Source organism: Cololabis saira, chromosome 6 (assembly GCF_033807715.1).
Source record: "Cololabis saira isolate AMF1-May2022 chromosome 6, fColSai1.1, whole genome shotgun sequence".
NCBI lineage: Eukaryota > Metazoa > Chordata > Actinopteri > Beloniformes > Belonidae > Cololabis > Cololabis saira.
Window position 1 is genome coordinate 35,046,789 of NC_084592.1, and position 18,655 is coordinate 35,065,443.

Consider the following 18,655-nt stretch of genomic DNA (forward strand, 5'->3'; position numbering starts at 1 on the left):
TATGCCTATACTCATCATATTTCCGTAAAATTATAGTTTGCTCTTCGCTACTGAAATAAGCGGCTCTGACAGCGGACTTCTCCATGCTTGCGATTGGTCATGCGCTGAAAACACCGCCCCTTTTATGTGCACGCGCTCATATCCAGATTGGAGAAACCTGGGTTGATATACCGAGTTGATAACCACTGTCGTGTGACCGCTTAGCGTGATTGCAATTGTCCCGCTTAGTGAATCTGGATAAGGAAAAGATATCCTGGATATGTTGAACTTGCTTCGTAGTACAGGCCCCTGGTCTCTCCTGCGTTTGGGTTCTAATCAACCACTTCGTGACAGCCGCACCTGAGCAAATAAGCATGCATGCTAACTACAGCACAAACTTTTCATTGATGTGAAGAGCAGAAAAAGTCACAAAAACCTTTTAAAATGAATAAACTAAACTGAGCATGTATATATGATATTGTTCAATCTGTGACCCGAATATGGACTTCTGAGGAAAAATGTTGCCCACCGCCATTATAGAGTAATCCTTAAGTTCCGAATCCGCTGAAATCACATGAACTCATGGACAACTTCACAGAAATCCCCCAGATGTGACATCCACATATGAAAAGCTCACTCTGCGACAGTTTAGTAATCTTTAATTCATGGCAATTTAGTCATATCACAGTTATCTTTTAATATACATTTTGAAATATTGTTTATGTTTGAATCAAACTGTGATTGAAGCAGCTCATGCCATTTGAAGTCCCTTCACAAAAATCATTCATGAGAAGAGTTATTATTTGCAGAAAACACTGTGGATTACTTGAATCTTTCACCAAATGACAGTAAGGTTAACGTGGAGCAACGAATCACTGAAGATGTGATTGAAAATGTTCAGAAACCTCAGCAGAAAGAAAAGAAACAGCATGGAGTTACATGAAACAGAGATGAAGCCGTATCAGCTGCAGTAGGAGGGGTTCAGATCTCTGCTCAGCAGTTTTGATTATGGATGACAATCCAACCTGGTCCAGCCAGGACATGATTAACTTTCAGACCAGAGTGTGTAGAACAGCTGAAATCCAGGTTTTCTTCTCTGTTCTGTCCTATACACAGTGCACGCCGGCATCCTCATCATGATTGCAGTTGTTGACACCAACTACGTTGCTCACACAGTGAAATATGTCTGATTCTGTTCCCGTGCATCCCAGCTCATCCAGCCAGATTTTTCCGGTGCCTGCAGAGGGAAAATGACATTACACTGACATAGGGGTTGTACTGCTGTTGGTATATAAACACTAGTGGATATATATGTGCATAGTTGTGCAACTGTAGTAGCCTTTCCTTCCTTGTTAGATTTGATTATTTTCTCAGAATATGCAGACGTACGAGTTCTCACAATCTCATTCTTGATTTAGTGCGGCCTCATGGCATTGAGAGTTAACAGCGAACAGCGTTTACTTCATAAACCTCGTATCTGACCCTCTTTGATAACATTCAAGTTTAAGTTACTTGATTACACAGCATCTGAGAAGAAATCTATTTATAGTAGGCGTCTATCAGAAGATGGTATCAATTGTATCATCATTCTACTCGCTGCCATCTGCTGGTGCTTCGGGAGGGAAGCTACCTGACTCGTACTCCTGCACAGCTGGATTTTCTTGTTGACAGAACTACAACTTCAATTTGTACAATGTTAGACAAACTCTGAAAAAGAAAGTATTTGGTCAAAGGAAGTTTGCGCTGTGGTTTAATTCACAACTTAAGGTTTTAAAGCAGACCTCAAAGGTGGAAAGAAAGTGTTGTTCCAACATTTTAGAAGAACCTCACTTTGTTTGGAAAGATATTCTGATAGTATATAAGAAAGCCCTTCCCTGATTTGATTGTGATTTTACTACAGCTGTTTCTGTACTTGAACTCCTCCAACTGAGGCAGGACTTCTCCACCCACCCGGAGAAGGCACGCCACCCTTTCCCGGTGGAGAACCATGGCCTCGGTCTTGGAGGTGCTGATTCTCATCCCTGCCGCGTCGCACTCGGCCTCAAACCGCCCCAGCACATGCTGAAGGTCCCAGTCCGATGAAACCAACAGGACAACATCATCTGCAAAAAGCAGAGATGAAATCCAGAGGTTCCCAAACCGGATCCCCTCTGGCCCCTGGCTACGCCTAGAAATCCTGTCCATAAAAATTATGAACAGGACCGGTGACAAAGGGCAGCCCTGCCGGAGTCCAACATGCACCGGGAACAAGTCTGACTTACTGCCGGCAATGCGAACCAAACTCCTGTTCCGATCATATAAAGATTGGACAGCCCTTAATAGAGGGCCCCGGACTCCATACTCACCGAGCACCCCCCACAGAATGGCACGAGGGACACGGTCAAATGCCTTCTCCAGATCCACAAAACACATGTAGACTGGTTGGGCAAATTCACACGAACCCTCGAGCACCCTGCAGAGGGTATAGAGCTGGTCCAGTGTTCCACGACCAGGACGAAAACCGGGGATACAAGCGGCCAAGATGAGTTTCCTCCGCAGGGTGGCTGGACGCTCCCTTAGAGATAGGGTGAGGAGTTCGGTCACCCGGGAGGAGCTCGGAGTCGAGCCGCTGCTCCTTCACATAGAGGAGTCAGCTGAGGTGGCTTGGGCATATGTACCGGATGCCTCCTGGACGCCTCCCTAGGGAGGTGTTCCAGGCATGTCCCACCGGCAGGAGACCCCGGGGAAGACCCAGGACAGGCTGGAGAGACTATGTCTCTCGGCTGGCCTGGGAACGCCTCGGACTCCCCTCGGAAGAGCTGGTTTTTAACGTGCATTTATGGAGTGGTTGAACATATTATTCCAGTAACGAGAAGTTTCTGGAATAATAACATCACACACTAACTCCTCCAAATCTGTATGAAACCTTAAATCACAAGCTGCACTAATAAACGAATACATCAATTATTTCTGTCATTTAGCAGACCTCCATGACCCTGCAAAGTGCAAAGCGGGTATAGAAAATGGATGGATGGATGGATTTCTGTCATTACCAGGCAGCACACAAACTGTCTGGTATTAACTCTATATAAAAGGCAGAGACATTATACAACCTCGGCCATGGTATTATAACAGAACTTTTGAAAAAGTGTCAGTATTGTACAGGAACAGATAACCCTTTATTTCACACTTTCCAGTCACAGTTTGTTTGTTTTGTTAATAGCGCCATCCTTCTCAGTATGTGTGTATCACAACCTGTATCATTTCCTAACACAGCCCTTAACGCAGCCCGTCTGAAAGTCTTTAAACCTGTCAGGCGGTCTCATGACTTGGCCACCTTTGGTTTGAGTTGGTTTTGAAGTAGGTGAGGGCTGAGAATCCTCAGTTTCTGCTGCTCTTAAGCCTCGAAGTTTGATGTTGTCTGGGTGCTGGACCGTGTTCCCAGATGCCGTGTGAGCTCAGCGGCTCTCTCTGGTTTCGAGGCTGGAACTGCTGACATGAGCTGCAGGCCCCAACTATTTGTTCGATTTTTCTCAACATTCATGGCCAATTAAAATATTTTCACTCTTGCATTCCTTGATGCGAACAGCGTACAGCTTTTGCAGCATGTCCTGTTTTAGCAAGTGGGAATGATTATCCTGTCACCAGCAAACATTCTGTCACTCACTGCCACACTGTGTTTGATGGGCCAAAACTGTGTTATCCGCATATCAAGGTGTTTGTTGTGACCAACCGTGTCTGTGTGTGTTGTAACAGCTGTTGTGTCCTTTTTCTTTTCTCAGGATGCTAATAGCATCTGTGGTCTCCTAAGTGTAAACCACCTTCTCATCTTCTCATCAGCCATGCCATCTTCTGCTGTGTCTTGACCAATTCTCTGCTAATCCCATTACTTGTTTTTATATTGTTTATACAGCTAAAAAATATTACTGTTCCATATCTCCATATTTAGAAATAATTGTTGCACCAACTATGCTAAAACAAATTCCTTGTAAGTCCAGTAACGTACTTTGCATGAAACCTTTTTCTGATTCTGATTCTGATTCTGAACTTCAGCAACACTGGATATTTCAAAGCGGCGAACACCTTTCTTGCTTCTTCTGTTCCAAGCCGGGGGACGCTAGTTTCATTGGGGTTGACTCAAGGTTTCAATAGTGTCTCTTCTTCACTGTATGATTCACAGCAACAAATGTTTGGCTCAAATGTGGGCCATATCTGCAGGTTTTGCTGGTCCACATTTGGTTAGCTTTCCTGCACTCTGCCACATTTCCACCAGACGTGGACCAATTCTTCATATTGTCTGGGCCTTTGGGCCAGGACTGGACCTTGCTACACTTACTTTATACCGTGTGAAAACAAGCTTAGGATATTAGCTGGCATATACAACTTTTTACAAATTCTTCAAGTTAAACACACTAGTCATGCTCTTATTTTGAAGTACATTTTATTTTGAAATTGGTTTATGTGGTTCCTTTTCCTCTTTAAGGTGCATTTGCATCATTTAGGATGATGTTTTGGTTTGTGTGGCTGATAGTCTTCAGTTTATGTGAAGTTTTGCAGGGCGTTGCAGAAACCCTACGGCCGATTATAATAATGAAACGGTTAACATATTTTTAAATACATCTTTTTTTACAGTTTAGTATTTATTTTCTATTTGCTATTAATTTATAAAAGTATAATAATTAAGACCTTATTTACTGTTTATTTCAGAAACTTCTCTACTATACACATGTTTTTATCATTTCTGTCCTTCAGTAAAACTATGACAATTCCTCTGAAGACTTGTGTGCTCTCTGACCAGAGCTCTTCAGTCGTCAGTTGGTCTGCAAACCCAGTATCAGAGGTCAGAACCCAAGTCTGGTCCAGACGGATGAAGGAGCGGTGTTCTTACCTGGGGTAGCTGTGAAGGTGGAAATGACTGACTTGAAGCCCAGCATCCTGCACACCACCTGGCCATCCGGAGTTCCAAAATTGTCATCGCAGACGGTTCCCCAGATATCATTGTATCTGACCTCCACTCGTCCTCTGTTTTTCCCAGGTACGAGACGTATGATCACTGTGGCGGCACAAAGTTTCAGGTCATCAAGTTTACATGAACTTACTCCGATGACATGGATGACGGTTAAAGCGGATCAAAGCATGGACCAGGAACTAAGACCAACGCCTTCGTTGTGTCTGATGTGGAGGAGGATGTGGAGGCGCCATGTCTCAGGGACTTCTGGGAGGTTATTGTCCACCAGTTAATGGATGAGCAACATTAGGATGACTTGTGCAACTTTAGATGAGTAATGCTGATTGATGAACCCCCTCTTAACCACAGATGATGCCAACCCTTTTTGCAACTTTCGTGATATTGATGTTTCCTTTAATACCTGCTGCCAAAGCATCATCACCGAGCGCTCATGAATATTCATCACATTTATTCTTCTCTATTTTGTTTCTGTAAAGAATTTTCATTTACCCTGCCATGTTGAAAAAGGACAAAAAAACTATCATTTGGAAAATAAAAATCATAAAACTGACAAGACTGCAGTATGACAGACAGAAGCGGTGTTTTTATATCATGTATGGTCTTTGAGAAACAGTGCTCTACGTCGGAGGATTGCTGTCTGTGATGACGTCATCAGTCAGTGATGATGTCATCGGCCATGTGTGATGACGTCATCACATTTGCTGCACTCTGGGTGATATGTCTCTAAAATTCTGTGTCTTTCTTGGCAACATATTTACCCCACGCTACTGTGCATAACTTACATATCAACATGTAGGGTTATTTGCCCACTTTCAGCCAATTAGACTACTGACGCCCTGAACCTGACAGCAGACAAAGAAGACATTGCTGCGTTCCTCCTGTTTTTCAGGATAATGTAGCATTAGACGGCTGAAATGGCATGAACAGTAGATGTAGCTGGTGCGGTGGATAGGAAGGATCAACCCAAACTGGGTTGTCTGATTGGCTAACTTTAATCTGCAGCAGCTCAGACTCAAAACTCAAAATCAACAAGATCTACTGCGAACGTCTTAGTTCCAGACGCCACACGGGACTTCAGATAAAACTCTAGTCAGCATTTTCACAGGGCGGAGCTGTTTTGGTGGATAACAGAGTGTATTTCCTAACCCAAACCTTGAAGTTTTAGGATTAAATCTAATAAAAGAGGAACTTCTTGTACTGGATCGGTTCCACATCACCACCATCCCTCCACCCTGAGCTTAGCGTGCCAGTCCAGGGCTCCATTTCACAACCTGGCTTCTGTAGAAACTCTGAGGTTGTTGAACCTGAACTCAGGAAAACTCATGAGTTTTCCGCTTCACAAAGCTGACAGGTAATCTAACCTGACCAAGAGGGTTCAGTTGAGCCGGCTTCAGGCACTGGGTAACTCCTACTGTTACCGTGGTAACTAATCAGACAATCGATCATAAAATGAACATTTTAGAGACGTCTGAACGATGACATGTTACATTTGTATCAGGGAAGAATATTGATGATCCGAGTAGATTTGAATGCGGTCAAACCAGACTAGTACTGATGACACCTGATGGTTCTGAAGAATGTTGGGTCTGACCAGAACTGGGCCTGAAATATGTTTTGGAGCCTACTCAATGTCCTGCATTTCAGCGTTTTCAGGGCTGCACCTGCATGACGGTGAAGGTTAAGAATGTTTATATTCATTTGTTTGCATGTGAAGCAGTCTTTAAATGTTTGAATTCATCTACAGATTAATTTTAGTCTGAATATATTCTTATATTTATTACATGACTGGACAAACATGTTCGGTTCCAGGAACTAAAACAGGAAGATCACTTCCGTTTACTCTGCGTTGCCATGGTGAATCATGGTATCAAAGCTCCATTGATGATGGTTTTTATAGTTGCGGTAACTCAGAGTCAAAATATTCAGAGTTGACTTAACCAACTCTGAACACCTGAAACTCAAAACTCAGCGTTTGTTGAACCTCCTTCCTGAAACAGACCCAGACAGACAAGTCAAGCAACGCTGCCATCACACACCCCTGTGGTAGAAACGGTCCAATCACCCCCCGCTGATAAGTGGTCATAAAGGAGCAAAATGAAATGCTGTATAACTTTTGTAGTGTGTGTGCTTACTGTCCTTCCCCTGCTCTCCCTTCTCTCCTTTAGCACATGGTGGTCCAGGAGGACCTGTAGAGGGAGAAGATCCAGATATAGTCTTTATGTAAAAGAAATAACTCTAATGTCACGCATCGTTTTGATTCACTCACCCTCGGTTCCGTTGAAACCGCTCAGTCCAACCGAACCTAATGTCAACACACAAGACCAGCATAAAAGCTTTTTCACTGCCAAGTTTGTGCAACGAAGAAGTTAGTAAGACGACCATTTTGAGAGGACTGATCTTCAAACAATTATGAATAATGTCAATTGAGTTCAATTGTATTTATACAGCGTCTATTCAAACACAAGTTGTCTCTAAGATCTTTCCAGAGAACTAGAACCAGCTGTTGAAGGCTATGTTATTAAAGCAAAAATTCCCTTTTAAATTAATCATCATTCAACAGTTCTCTGGAATATTTAGTTTGGGGAACAAACAACCTTGAACTTTCCAGGGCCATTGTTCTATTTTCAGACCTTTCTTATCTGTATTTTACGACGGAGTATTAGGGCCAAACAAAAAAACAAAAAAAGGAAATTACGAGAATAAAGTCATAATGTAATGAGAATAAAGTCGTAAAATTACGAGAATAAAGTCATAATATTACGAGAATAAAGTCGTAAAATTACGAGAATAAAGTCATAATATTACGAGAATAAAGTCGTAAAATTACGAGAATAAAGTCATAATATTACGAGAATAAAGTCGTAATATATTATAAATATATAAATATAACTTCACAAGATGCTCAATATTCCTCATTTTAACACAGGGAGAAGAAGCTCTTCCTGTAAGAGTTCTCATAAATTATATTCTCATAATATTACGACTTTATTCTCGCAACATTACGACTTTATTCTCGTAATGTTACGACTTTATTCTCGTAATTTTACGACTTTATTCTCGTAATATTACGACTTTATTCTCATAATATTACGACTTTATTCTATTACGACTTTATTCTCGCAACATTACGACTTTATTCTCGTAATTTTACGACTTTATTCTCATTATGTTATGACTTTATTCTCGTAATTTTCAATTTTTTTTGTCTTAGTTTGGCCCTAATACTCCGTCGTAGTATTTACACCATATTGTGGTGGTGGCTTGGCCTTGGCTTTGGGGGGCGCTGTGGAGCAGCAGGTTACGTGGTGACGGAGGAGCTGCATCCACTCTCTCATCACCAGCTGACAGCTGGAGGCTGAGGAGAAGATGCTGGAGCTGCAGCCAGTCTTCATGAGAGCAGATAACCTGCTGGAAACCGTCTGCGTTGGATATGTGTTGGTACCTGGATGATCTGCTGCACGCACATTTGGTCATTAACTAGTCTAAGCAGCCTTTTCTCTGGTGGCAGTATACAAAAGCACCATCAAAACAGTTGTACACTCAAGACGCTCAGGAACGTATTGTGGTGATGATAGCTGTCATTTTATCAGAGGGATGGACTGATCACTCACAAAACACAGTCTTGATGGCTTAATAAAGGCGGAATAAAGAAAATCACTGTTTGTTGAGATGCACAAGTTAGTCAAACAACATAGAAAACCACTAACCTGGCGGTCCTTGAAGACCAATATCTCCATTGTCTCCTTTTAGTCCCGGAATTCCTGTGCACAGTCACATCATGATATCATGAATCTGACTCAAACATCCATGTAGACATGCAACGACCCTCATCAGTGGGAAGGTTTGGGAAAACATGTTTCTGTACAGATTCATGGGGGAGAAAAAAAGAGGAAGGGCCGGAGGAGGAGCAGTCGGAGGAAAAGAGGAGGGATCGGGGGCTGAGCAGCCAGAAGAAAGGATGAGGGGCGGGAGGCAACTTCCTGCAGGTTACATGACCAGAAACAACTCGAAGATGTTTATTTATTTCCTTTTTGTTCTTTTTTAATAAAACTTGTAGTCTGAACTACATCTTCATTGGTTTAATACTAAGACGATGATCAAATCAGAAAAATCACATGTTTTTATGGTCAGTATGTTTAAATTAAAATGTGGCAGTGTTGGGTACCTGATTGTCCAGGCTCTCCTTTCACTCCTGTAATTAGAACATTCAAGTTTTACAGTAGAAACAGTAGTAAACTCTGTTGAAATCCACCTGGCTGTGCCCCCTCATGACCTCATCACCCAAACGCTCACCTGGGGTCCCGGGGCTTCCTGTCTCTCCCTTTTCACCCTGATCTCCTGGAGGACCTCTGGTACCTGCGAAGAAACAGAAACACGATCATGAGGATGTTTTTCTCCTGCATAAATGCCAACCCTGTGAATATTACCAGTGCTGTTGTGGAAACAGCAGAATGTCCGTTTTTCTCACAAAAAGAAGGAAGAGAAACTCAAATATTTCATAATTGTTTCCTGCTGAGGAAGTTTTCCACCCTGAAGTCACGTTAGCTAAACATGATGTGAAACAGGGTGTTGCATATTTGAACATAAAGCACCACATGAGTTATCAGACTCATCAGATTCAGGACTTCTTTGTCTGATGTAAAGTCATCAACCACCACATACATAATTCTTTAAGACGATGACAACTGATACTGCACACAAGCTCAGTCTTCTGACTGAAATGAAACCTTTACACTGAAAGTGAACAGTCACTTCTTTTTAGTTGATGATGCCCAAAGCTGAGCCTCCTGAAACATGTCAGGCATGTCCAACCAGACGGAGCCCAGAGGGTAGATCCAGACGGTCTGAGAACAGCTCCGTGTCCTCTTAGAAGAGCGTGATCTTAACTGACACCAACAAACATGGGCACATCGCTCAAGTTTGGTGTCATCTGACTCCCAGTTTGGTTCCAAGTTGATTTTAAAATTCTTTAATTTGCTTTTAAATGTCTTCATGCCCCGCCCGGTATGTGTCTAACCCACTGAAGCTGTACACTCCCTCACGCTCGCTCGTGTTTAGAGATAAGTCGCTGCTTTTTGTCCCAACAACGAGGCGATCGGGCATTTTTAGTCATTGTCCCAAAACTTTGGACTGAGTTGCCTCTGGACATCGGACAGGCATCTCACTCTTAAAACCTGTCTATCCTCTTATGCTTATAACTCACTTTAAGATAATTGTTTTATTTTTTTTTATGAAGGGTTGACCCACTCCTGTCTAAGTTACGTTTTTATCTTTTTAACCCAGTGTTGCGATGTTGACTTTTGTTCTCAGTTGTAATGTCTTTTCACTTTCTATATTACTACTACTACTACTACTACTACTACTACAAATACTACTGTTGTCATTTAGCAGACGCTTTTATCCAAAGCGACTTACATCTGAGAGAACACAAGCACAAAATCACATAGGAGGGTCCAGCTGGATAATAAAGTGCTGCTCAGACTGAGTCCAGTTGGACACAGGTGCCATGCCATTGCTAGAATTTTTTTTATTTTTTGTCCTTCGCCCAACCCAACAGTCACTTTATACAAGAAAGCTTCGTCTAAAAAGACACCATCATGCGATCGTGTCGTCATAAGTGCATGCAGCTTATTCAGTGCTGAGTCATGCAAAGAGCTCGATCTTCTAACTAATTCTGATGAGCAAAGAAGTTTATTAGATGCAGAAGTGTTCCATAAAGAGCTGAGTCTTGAGGTTGCTCTTAAAAGTAGGTACGGACCCTGCAGATAGGACAGAGTTTGGTAGGTCATTCCACCATCGGGGAACAATGGAGGAGAAGAGCTGTCGAGAGGGAGTGTAGCTCTGGATCACGGAGTGAAGGGGGACAGGAGCCGTTTGGGTAATTGTTTGGTAAGCCAAAAGCAGAGCTTTGAACTTGATCCGCGCTGCAACCAAAGTTGCTTTTGTCAGATCCAGAATCAGATCCAGAAGATGCAGCTGCAGGTTAGAGGCTGATGCCGTTAACGCAGGGCTCTAGGTTCACGTCAATTAAAAAAAAAAGTTAAATAGAGAAAGAGACCGATGGACGGCCACACAGGTATCTTCTCTGGGCCTGGGAGAAAAAGAAGAGACGATCTTTGGATACACTTTCGCTACATAGACGTGGAAAAGAAAACCGAATGTGTCGTCGAAAAAGATGGGGAGAAAATCACAGGAAAAAATAAATATGTTGTAAACTCAAATTAGAGTGTCTTCTGTATCTGGAATGAATGTATTCTTGAGTCTATAAGGTTACAATAATATAATAATAATAAGATAGCCTTTGAATTGTAAAATGGGTTTGGCTAAATAAAATCTTTGACTAAAACTAGACTAAAATGTCATCAGTTTTCATCAACTAAAACGAGACTAAAATGATCATGGACAATTCTTTTTTTCTTTTTTTTAAAATATTTTTTATCCCGGCTTTTTCCCATTTTTACCACCCCGTGCTCCTACCTAAGTGACAGTCCTGGGCATTGCCATCCTCTACCAACCCCGGGAGGGCCCTGCACTGAGCTCAGGTCTCCTCCTTAACCTGAGGAGTGAGCAGGCCGCATCTTTTCACCAAACAGGGTGGGGCTTCTCCGGCTGGACGTAGCGCGTGGAAGGATCACGTTATTCCGGCCGGATCCTCCCCACCCCATCTGGCGCTCCGGTTGGCCAGAGGGGGCATGTATAGCCCAGGACTGTGTGCATGTTTTTGTGAGGGTAGCTCACCCAGGGTGTGGGCATTGAAGTCATGGGGGAACTAACACGCACTTCAGCGCCCACAGCGTCCCCGGCGGGAATCTAGATCAGCAGATCTGGCAGCCTGTAGTGACTCAGTAACTGACGGAAGAGCAGTTTCAGTTGAGTGGCCCTGCCTAAAGCCAGACTGGTGTGGATCATACAGGCAGTTGTCGCAAAAAAATTGTGAGAGACCTGACTGAAGATGGCTTGTTCTAGAGTTTTAGACATTAATGGGATCAGTGAGACAGCGGTGGGATGACCCGAGCTTCTTTGAAGGCAGAGGGAAAGATGCCAGATTTAAGAGAGGAGTTGATAATGTGGGTTATTGCCGGTTTGACTGTCGGTAAAATGCAACCTTTTCAGTAAAGTATGACGCAAACTTTTCTGCAGAAAACCCAATAGGAGGTTGGGCAGGTGGTGGACAAAGAAGAAAGCTAAACGCCATGAACAGTTGTCGGGAGTTATTCTTCTAGTGTTTTGTTTTTATTTATCTTAACTTTTTCGGTGGCCAGCACTTTGGCCAAATTTTGGCTATTAAAGTGTTTTATAAATAAAATTGAGAGGAGAATTGAAACTGAGTTTAGGCAGACCAACATTTTAAAGCTGTTGAATCTTGACTTGTCAACATGTGTCTTCATCTGGTCCATCGGCTCTGGTATACATGGACGGTTCTTTCTGGGTGTAGCCTTGATAAAAAAGCACCAGTGTGACATGTAATGATGATTAAACCCACCAGATTCACCAGATGCTCCTTGTTGTCCTCTGATTCCTGGGGGTCCCGCAGCCCCAGCGTCACCTGTAAACACAAGACAATAGTGCAGTACCGGTTGGACTGATGGCTCGGAGGGACTAGGATCAGGTGTTAGCCTGCTAATATCCATGGTATGGAATTAGCCTTACCCTAGTACGCTGAGGCACATGATATACTGATGGACAGACAGCCTGCTTGGTCATATGTAACTGCTGAAGGAAATAGCATTCAAAGTAATAGGAACATTTCAGGACCCTGGAAACTGCTGAGTGTGGGAACAACTGGTCCACTAAGTGGAGTCTATCCCTGATGTCAACAGGGGAGAGTGGAGTGCACCTGGACAGGCAGCCTGTCTATCACGGGACCACATGTCATCACTTGAAAGTTAGCATAAAACGTCCAGATCTCAGATGGTTCCAGTCCCACCATTCAGATATTATTTTTTGTCCATTCAGGCCACATAGCTTAGCATTCCATACTACCAGATAATATACAGAAACCTTTAACTGATAGAAAGGGGGGTTATGATTATAGGAGAAGCCTTAACTTCAGAACCATGAGTTTTCGAACAACCACGAAGAGAATGTGCACTTCAGTCAGTGTGAAGGTATGAAGTAAACTCAGCCAAGAATGTAGATGAGTTTGATTAAGGAAAGGCTCAGACTAAGGAACATGAATGTGTATATGGGGTGTGAATGGGTATGTGGGGTGTGAATTTGTATGTGGGATGTGACTGCACATGTGGGGCGTGAATGTGGATGTGGATGTGGATGTGACTGTGTATGTGGGTGTGAATGGATTTGTGGGGTGTGAATGCATATGTGGGTGTGTATATGAGGTGTGAATGTGTATGTGGGTGTGAATGGGTATGTAGGGTGTGAATGCGTATGTAGGTGTGAATCTGGGTGTGTATATGAGGTGTGAATATGTATGTGGGGTGTGAATATGTATGTGGGGTGTGAATGCATAACTGGGCTTGAATGTGGATGTGGATGTCAATATGTATGTGAGTGTGAATGTGTGTGCGGGGGTGAATGTGTATGTGGGTTTAAATGCGTATGTGGGCATGAATGTTTAAGTGGGTGTGAATGCATATGTGGATGTGAATCTGGGTATGAATGTGTTGGACCACACCCAGTGATCATGTGGACTGTCATAAATGTATATGAACATTTCAGGATTATGAATTCCAAGTGAAAGCAAGACTTTGGTTTCGTCCTGGGGCCAGAGTTTTATGACTGCATGACTCCAGACCAGAAAACAGACTCCCCGGGGGTTTACGACACCTAGGAGGGGGGTCAGACGCAGTATACCCCCCACAAACCCAGCAGGGTTCCTGCCAGACCTGGAGGAACAAAGGAAAAGACAATGCAAAGGGACCAGGAACAGACTCCCTGGGGTTACGACACCAGGGGGGGTTCAGACGCAGTGGAGCCCCCAGGAAGCGAGCCCTGAAGGGGGGGACTGTCCCTCACAGTAAAACCGCCCCCAAGCCCAAAAGCGGGAAGCACCCAATCACTTGCCAGGGGCTGGTGACGTCATGCAGCCCGCGGAACTCAAACTCCCGTCCCTGCCCAGTGCTCACTCTCTCTCCTTCAGCCAGCGGACCGAACGGACGTTCCTGCCGACGGTGCAGCCGCTGCCGCATCTACTCCCCGAGAGCCTGGGGCGGGGAGGGAGCCGTTCAGGACCTGCATTAACAGGCCGGGCGTAAAATCCGATACCAGAGCGCTGCGCTCTCAACTCTCTCTGTCTGCTAACTCCTTTCTTCCTTTGAGCACTTTCCCCACACCAGGGACTGTGCCGGTGAAATGTGATTTTGGCAAAATGTATGCCATTCCTTTGGCAGTTAATTCAGCCCGAACCGTAACGTGCACCCAGGTGTGTTATACATAAAAATGTGCGTCTCCATCGTGCGACACCACGCATTACTTTTCTCTTTCAAAAGCGTTACCGTGGAGACGCTAGACGCCAAAAAGCGCGCCCACCCTTCATCTGATTGGTTCAGACAGAAAAAACTTTGAGCCTCAAGCCCCATAATACGGTTTGACGTACATGAACGAAAATCGGTACACACCTGTATCATGTCCCAACTAAAAGAAAAGTCTCTTGGCGCCATGGCCGAAACCGAACAGGAAGTCGGCCATTTTGAACATTCTGAATTAATCGTGTAATTTTGGAGCAATATATGCCATTCCTTCGAGAGTTAATTCAGCCCGAACCGTATCGTGAACCCAGATGTGTTATACATCAAAATGTGCGTCTCCATCCTGCGACTACACGCATTACTTTTCTCTTTCAAAAGTGTTACCGTGGCGATGCTAGACGCCAACAAGCGCACCCCCCCTTCATCTGATTGGTCCATATTTGATAGTTCCCCAAAAGGCACCAAATTTGGCATGCAAGCCAGGCCTGGCGATAAATTTGATATTTCATGGTTTGCATTAATGGGCGTGGCAAAATGGCTCAACAGCGCCCCCCGGAAAACTTTGTGCCTCAAGCCCCACAATACGGTTTGACGTACATGCACGAAAATCGCTACACACCTGTATCATGGCACAACTTAAAGAAAAGTCTCTTGGAGCCATGGCCGAAACCGAACAGGATGTCGGCCATTTTGAATAAATTGTGTCATTTTGGCAAAATTTATGCCATTCCTTCGGCAGTTAATTCAGCCCGAACCGTAACGTGCACCCAGGTGTGTTATACATCAAAATGTGCGTCTACATCCTGCGACACCACGCATTACTTTTCTCTTTCAAAAGTATTACCGTGGCGACGCTATACGCCAAAAGGCGCGCCCCCCCTTCATGTGATTGGTCCATATTTGATAGTTCTCCAAAAGTCACCAAATTTTGCATGCAAGCCAGACTTGGCGATAAATTTGATATTTCATGGTTTGCATTAATGGGCGTGGCCTAACGGCTCAACAGCGCCCCCTAGAATACTTTTATCTGCCATAACTTTTGAATGGTTTGACATAGGAAGTTGTGGGTGGTGTCATGGGACTCTGTAATGAGTCCTTAAGCTTCGTTGGCCTTAATTAGCCCCTTCTTCTGATTGGTTGTCCCGATTTTCTGCTATAACATTGGAATGGTTTGACATAGAGAGTCGTGGGTGATGTCATCAGATTCTTTATGGAGTCCTTGACCTTCATTGGCCAGAATTAGCTCCGCCTCTTCTTCTGATTGGTTGTCCCTTTTTTCTGCTATAACTTTTTAATGGTTTGACATAGGAAGTCGTGGGTGGTGTCATGGGACTTTGTACTGAGTTCTTAAGCTTCGTTGGCCTTAATTAGCCCCGCCCCTTCTTCTGATTGGTTGTCCCGATTTTCTGCTATAACTTTGGAATGGTTTGACATAGGGAGTCGTGGGTGGTGTCTTTTCTGATATGCTTATGGGGGGCGGTGGCCGTGAGTGCGAGGGCCCGTTCATCGCTGCTTGCAGCTTTAATTATTATTACATTTGATTCTTTTCTTTTCATTCCATGCATTTAACTTTCATTTTTATTGATTGTTGTTTTTCCAGTTAGTTAATGGTTTTATAATACTTAAGTTCTGCCATCAGGATTTATTGGGTATTTATTTACATCTGCCTTGATACCCGTATGTAAATAAATTCTGATTGATTTTTAATGAGTGGTTTCTGTTATTTCATACAAGATTTGGTCACGAACTGATTGTTTGAGAGAGCCAGAGCTCGAATTGCACTCCTTCAATTGTTATTCTGGAAGTGATAGTAAGATTTGCTGTTATGCAGGATAATCCTAATCATATGAGACTGATTTTCTGCTGTTTAGTTATCATTTGTCCCCGGATTAAGGCCCCGGGGTGGTGCCCCTACGAGAATGATTATCATTTTGGTAATACAATTTGATAAATAGTCAACTTTATTAATTATTAATAATTCTTTAATAGAATTATCATTAGCCTTCAATAACTGACCAGCTTAGCTACCTGAGTTGCACAACAAATGTGTATGTGGGGTGTGAATGTGTATGTGGGTGTGAATGCGTATGTAAAGTGTGAATATGTATGTGGCATGTGAATGCATATGTGGGGTGCGAATGTGTATGTGAGCCTGAATATATATGTAGGGTGTGAATGTGGATGTGTTTGTGTGTGTGAGTGTGGGTGGGAATTTACAACTTCAAACGATTTTTTCTTACCCCTTTTCACACATATTAAATGGTGTTATCTCTGTTGTTATGCCTGTGCATGTATATATAGATAGACGTGTGCACATTGGGTATAGCTTTTATATTTTAAACATGTATTAATTTTGTGTACATTCATATATAACGGATTCATTTGTTTGTATAGATGTATTGCAAGGCGTTTTATATATATATATATATATATATATATATATATATATATATATATATATATATGTATATATATGTATATATATATATATATATATATATATGTATATATATGTATATATATATATATATATATATATATATATATATATATATATATGTATATATATGTATATATATATATATATATATATATATATATATATATATATATATATATACAGATTCATACTCGTGTTGTTATGCCCTAACCCAGTATTTCATTTTATGCTAAATTCTAAGGCCCCATTTTCTTTCCCCAAATAGGTCAATTAAAGAAAATAATCTTTGCGTTTATATTACTAACGTGCGTTAAAAACGCATTCATCGTCCAGCGATATTAGCGGGACCCAATCTAAAAACGCCTTCCGACTCACTTACCTTTGGGTCCTTTCTCTCCTGGTGCTCCTGGTTGTCCAGGCAGCCCAGTTCTACCAGGAGGACCTGAGGACAGACAGACAGATTAATTCTCCTATGGATGATGATCTCAGAACTCCAGACTGAACGAACCCTGATAACGTCAGACACACACCTGCCACCAGGTTCATGCTGCTCATCTTACTCTCCAGGTCTTTGTTGCTGCTATTAAGCAGGTTCAGGTCTGCTCTCAGGCGCTGCAGCTGACCATCCTCCCCACACTGGTACTCCATCTGTTGTCATGGAAACCAACACAATGTGGAAGGATGAAAAGTTTTACCAGGGAGGACTCTTCAGGGACCTAAGTCATTCCAATGTTAACTAACCTCATATTTCTTTTTTACCCCATCAGATTTCTTCACTTTGTTTGTCTGAGTTTGTCTGAGTCATGGTGTTCCACATGGTTGTGTAAATGGATCATTACATTTCTCTCTTTATGTGCTTCTATTTGGAGCCGTTTCTGGTTTTTAGCCCTTTGTAAGTTTCAATTTGTGGGTCCCTATTTGGTAAAACTCCAGTGTGCTAGGGAGTTTTATAAGGTCACCTGTTAACATATAAATCTGTTACACTGTAGTGAAAAACAGTCTGTATATCTGAAGTTCAGGTTGAGGCAGCTAAATAAGACTTGGTCTGATGGGGAGGGCAATAAAAAAACAAATTTGTAAGAAAACCCACCTCATAACATTAATTTGTGAGACAAATAACCTATAAAATCTAAACATCAAAAGTTGCAATTGTAATTATATAATTTGTAAATTATATTTAAAAATTGGAAAAACATTTATATTACATTTCACATGCAAGTACATAGCTTCGTCCTAGATATGCTGCTATAGAGCTACGCTGCAGGGGGACACCAACATGATCCACTGACCTGCAGTACCCCCCTCTTACCACTGCTGTCTACACCTTTATATAGTGGTCTCTGTAGTCCAACAACTAACCAGGTATCACTCATATGTACATAGAACTCTTAGTTCTCCAGTTAACAGATCATTAATACTAATTTATCTGCCATTTTGTACCTATGACAATCTATCTGTGTGTTCCTCTCTTGGTTCTTCATCCTCTCTTTCCTATCTCAGCTCTCTTTTCCTGCTCTGCCCGGCTAGTCTTCAGCAGGAGGCTCCCCCCTTATGATCCAGGGGCCTCATTTATAAAGCTCGCTTGCGCAGAAAACAGGGCTTGAAAGATGCGCAAACCACCTTCTACGCAACGGTTGGGATTTAAAAAGAAAATACTAACCAAAAAATGTGCGTATTCCTACGCCAACCCTGACCGTCGCGCAGGAACAGTCTTAAGATATGGGGAACTGGCAACGCAGGCGGTGAGGTGGTGAAATGAAGCCAGATTCATGTCATACTTTTAATGTCATCACATATCAGACTTATAATATAATAGCGCTGATCGTGTCCCTCTGTGTTTGAAGCACAGCGTCAGCGCTT

The 18,655-nt window shown here is 42.7% G+C and overlaps 1 protein-coding gene across 1 annotated transcript in view; it reads right to left on the reverse strand.

Annotated features, from left to right (window-relative positions):
• Positions 1 to 621: 621 nt before the first annotated feature.
• The window catches only part of marco (macrophage receptor with collagenous structure), a 28,658-nt gene continuing 10,624 nt past the window's right edge, over positions 622 to 18,655 (reverse strand). Inside the window, exons 4-13 of the mRNA XM_061724006.1 lie at positions 17,326 to 17,443; positions 17,175 to 17,237; positions 12,411 to 12,473; positions 9,221 to 9,283; positions 9,093 to 9,119; positions 8,635 to 8,688; positions 7,194 to 7,229; positions 7,060 to 7,113; positions 4,847 to 5,011; positions 622 to 1,216 (exon numbers count right to left, since the gene is read on the reverse strand). Coding sequence (XP_061579990.1) covers positions 1,086 to 1,216; positions 4,847 to 5,011; positions 7,060 to 7,113; positions 7,194 to 7,229; positions 8,635 to 8,688; positions 9,093 to 9,119; positions 9,221 to 9,283; positions 12,411 to 12,473; positions 17,175 to 17,237; positions 17,326 to 17,443 — 774 coding nt within the window. The 3' untranslated portion in view covers positions 622 to 1,085. The remainder of the gene's footprint in view (positions 1,217 to 4,846; positions 5,012 to 7,059; positions 7,114 to 7,193; positions 7,230 to 8,634; positions 8,689 to 9,092; positions 9,120 to 9,220; positions 9,284 to 12,410; positions 12,474 to 17,174; positions 17,238 to 17,325; positions 17,444 to 18,655) is intronic.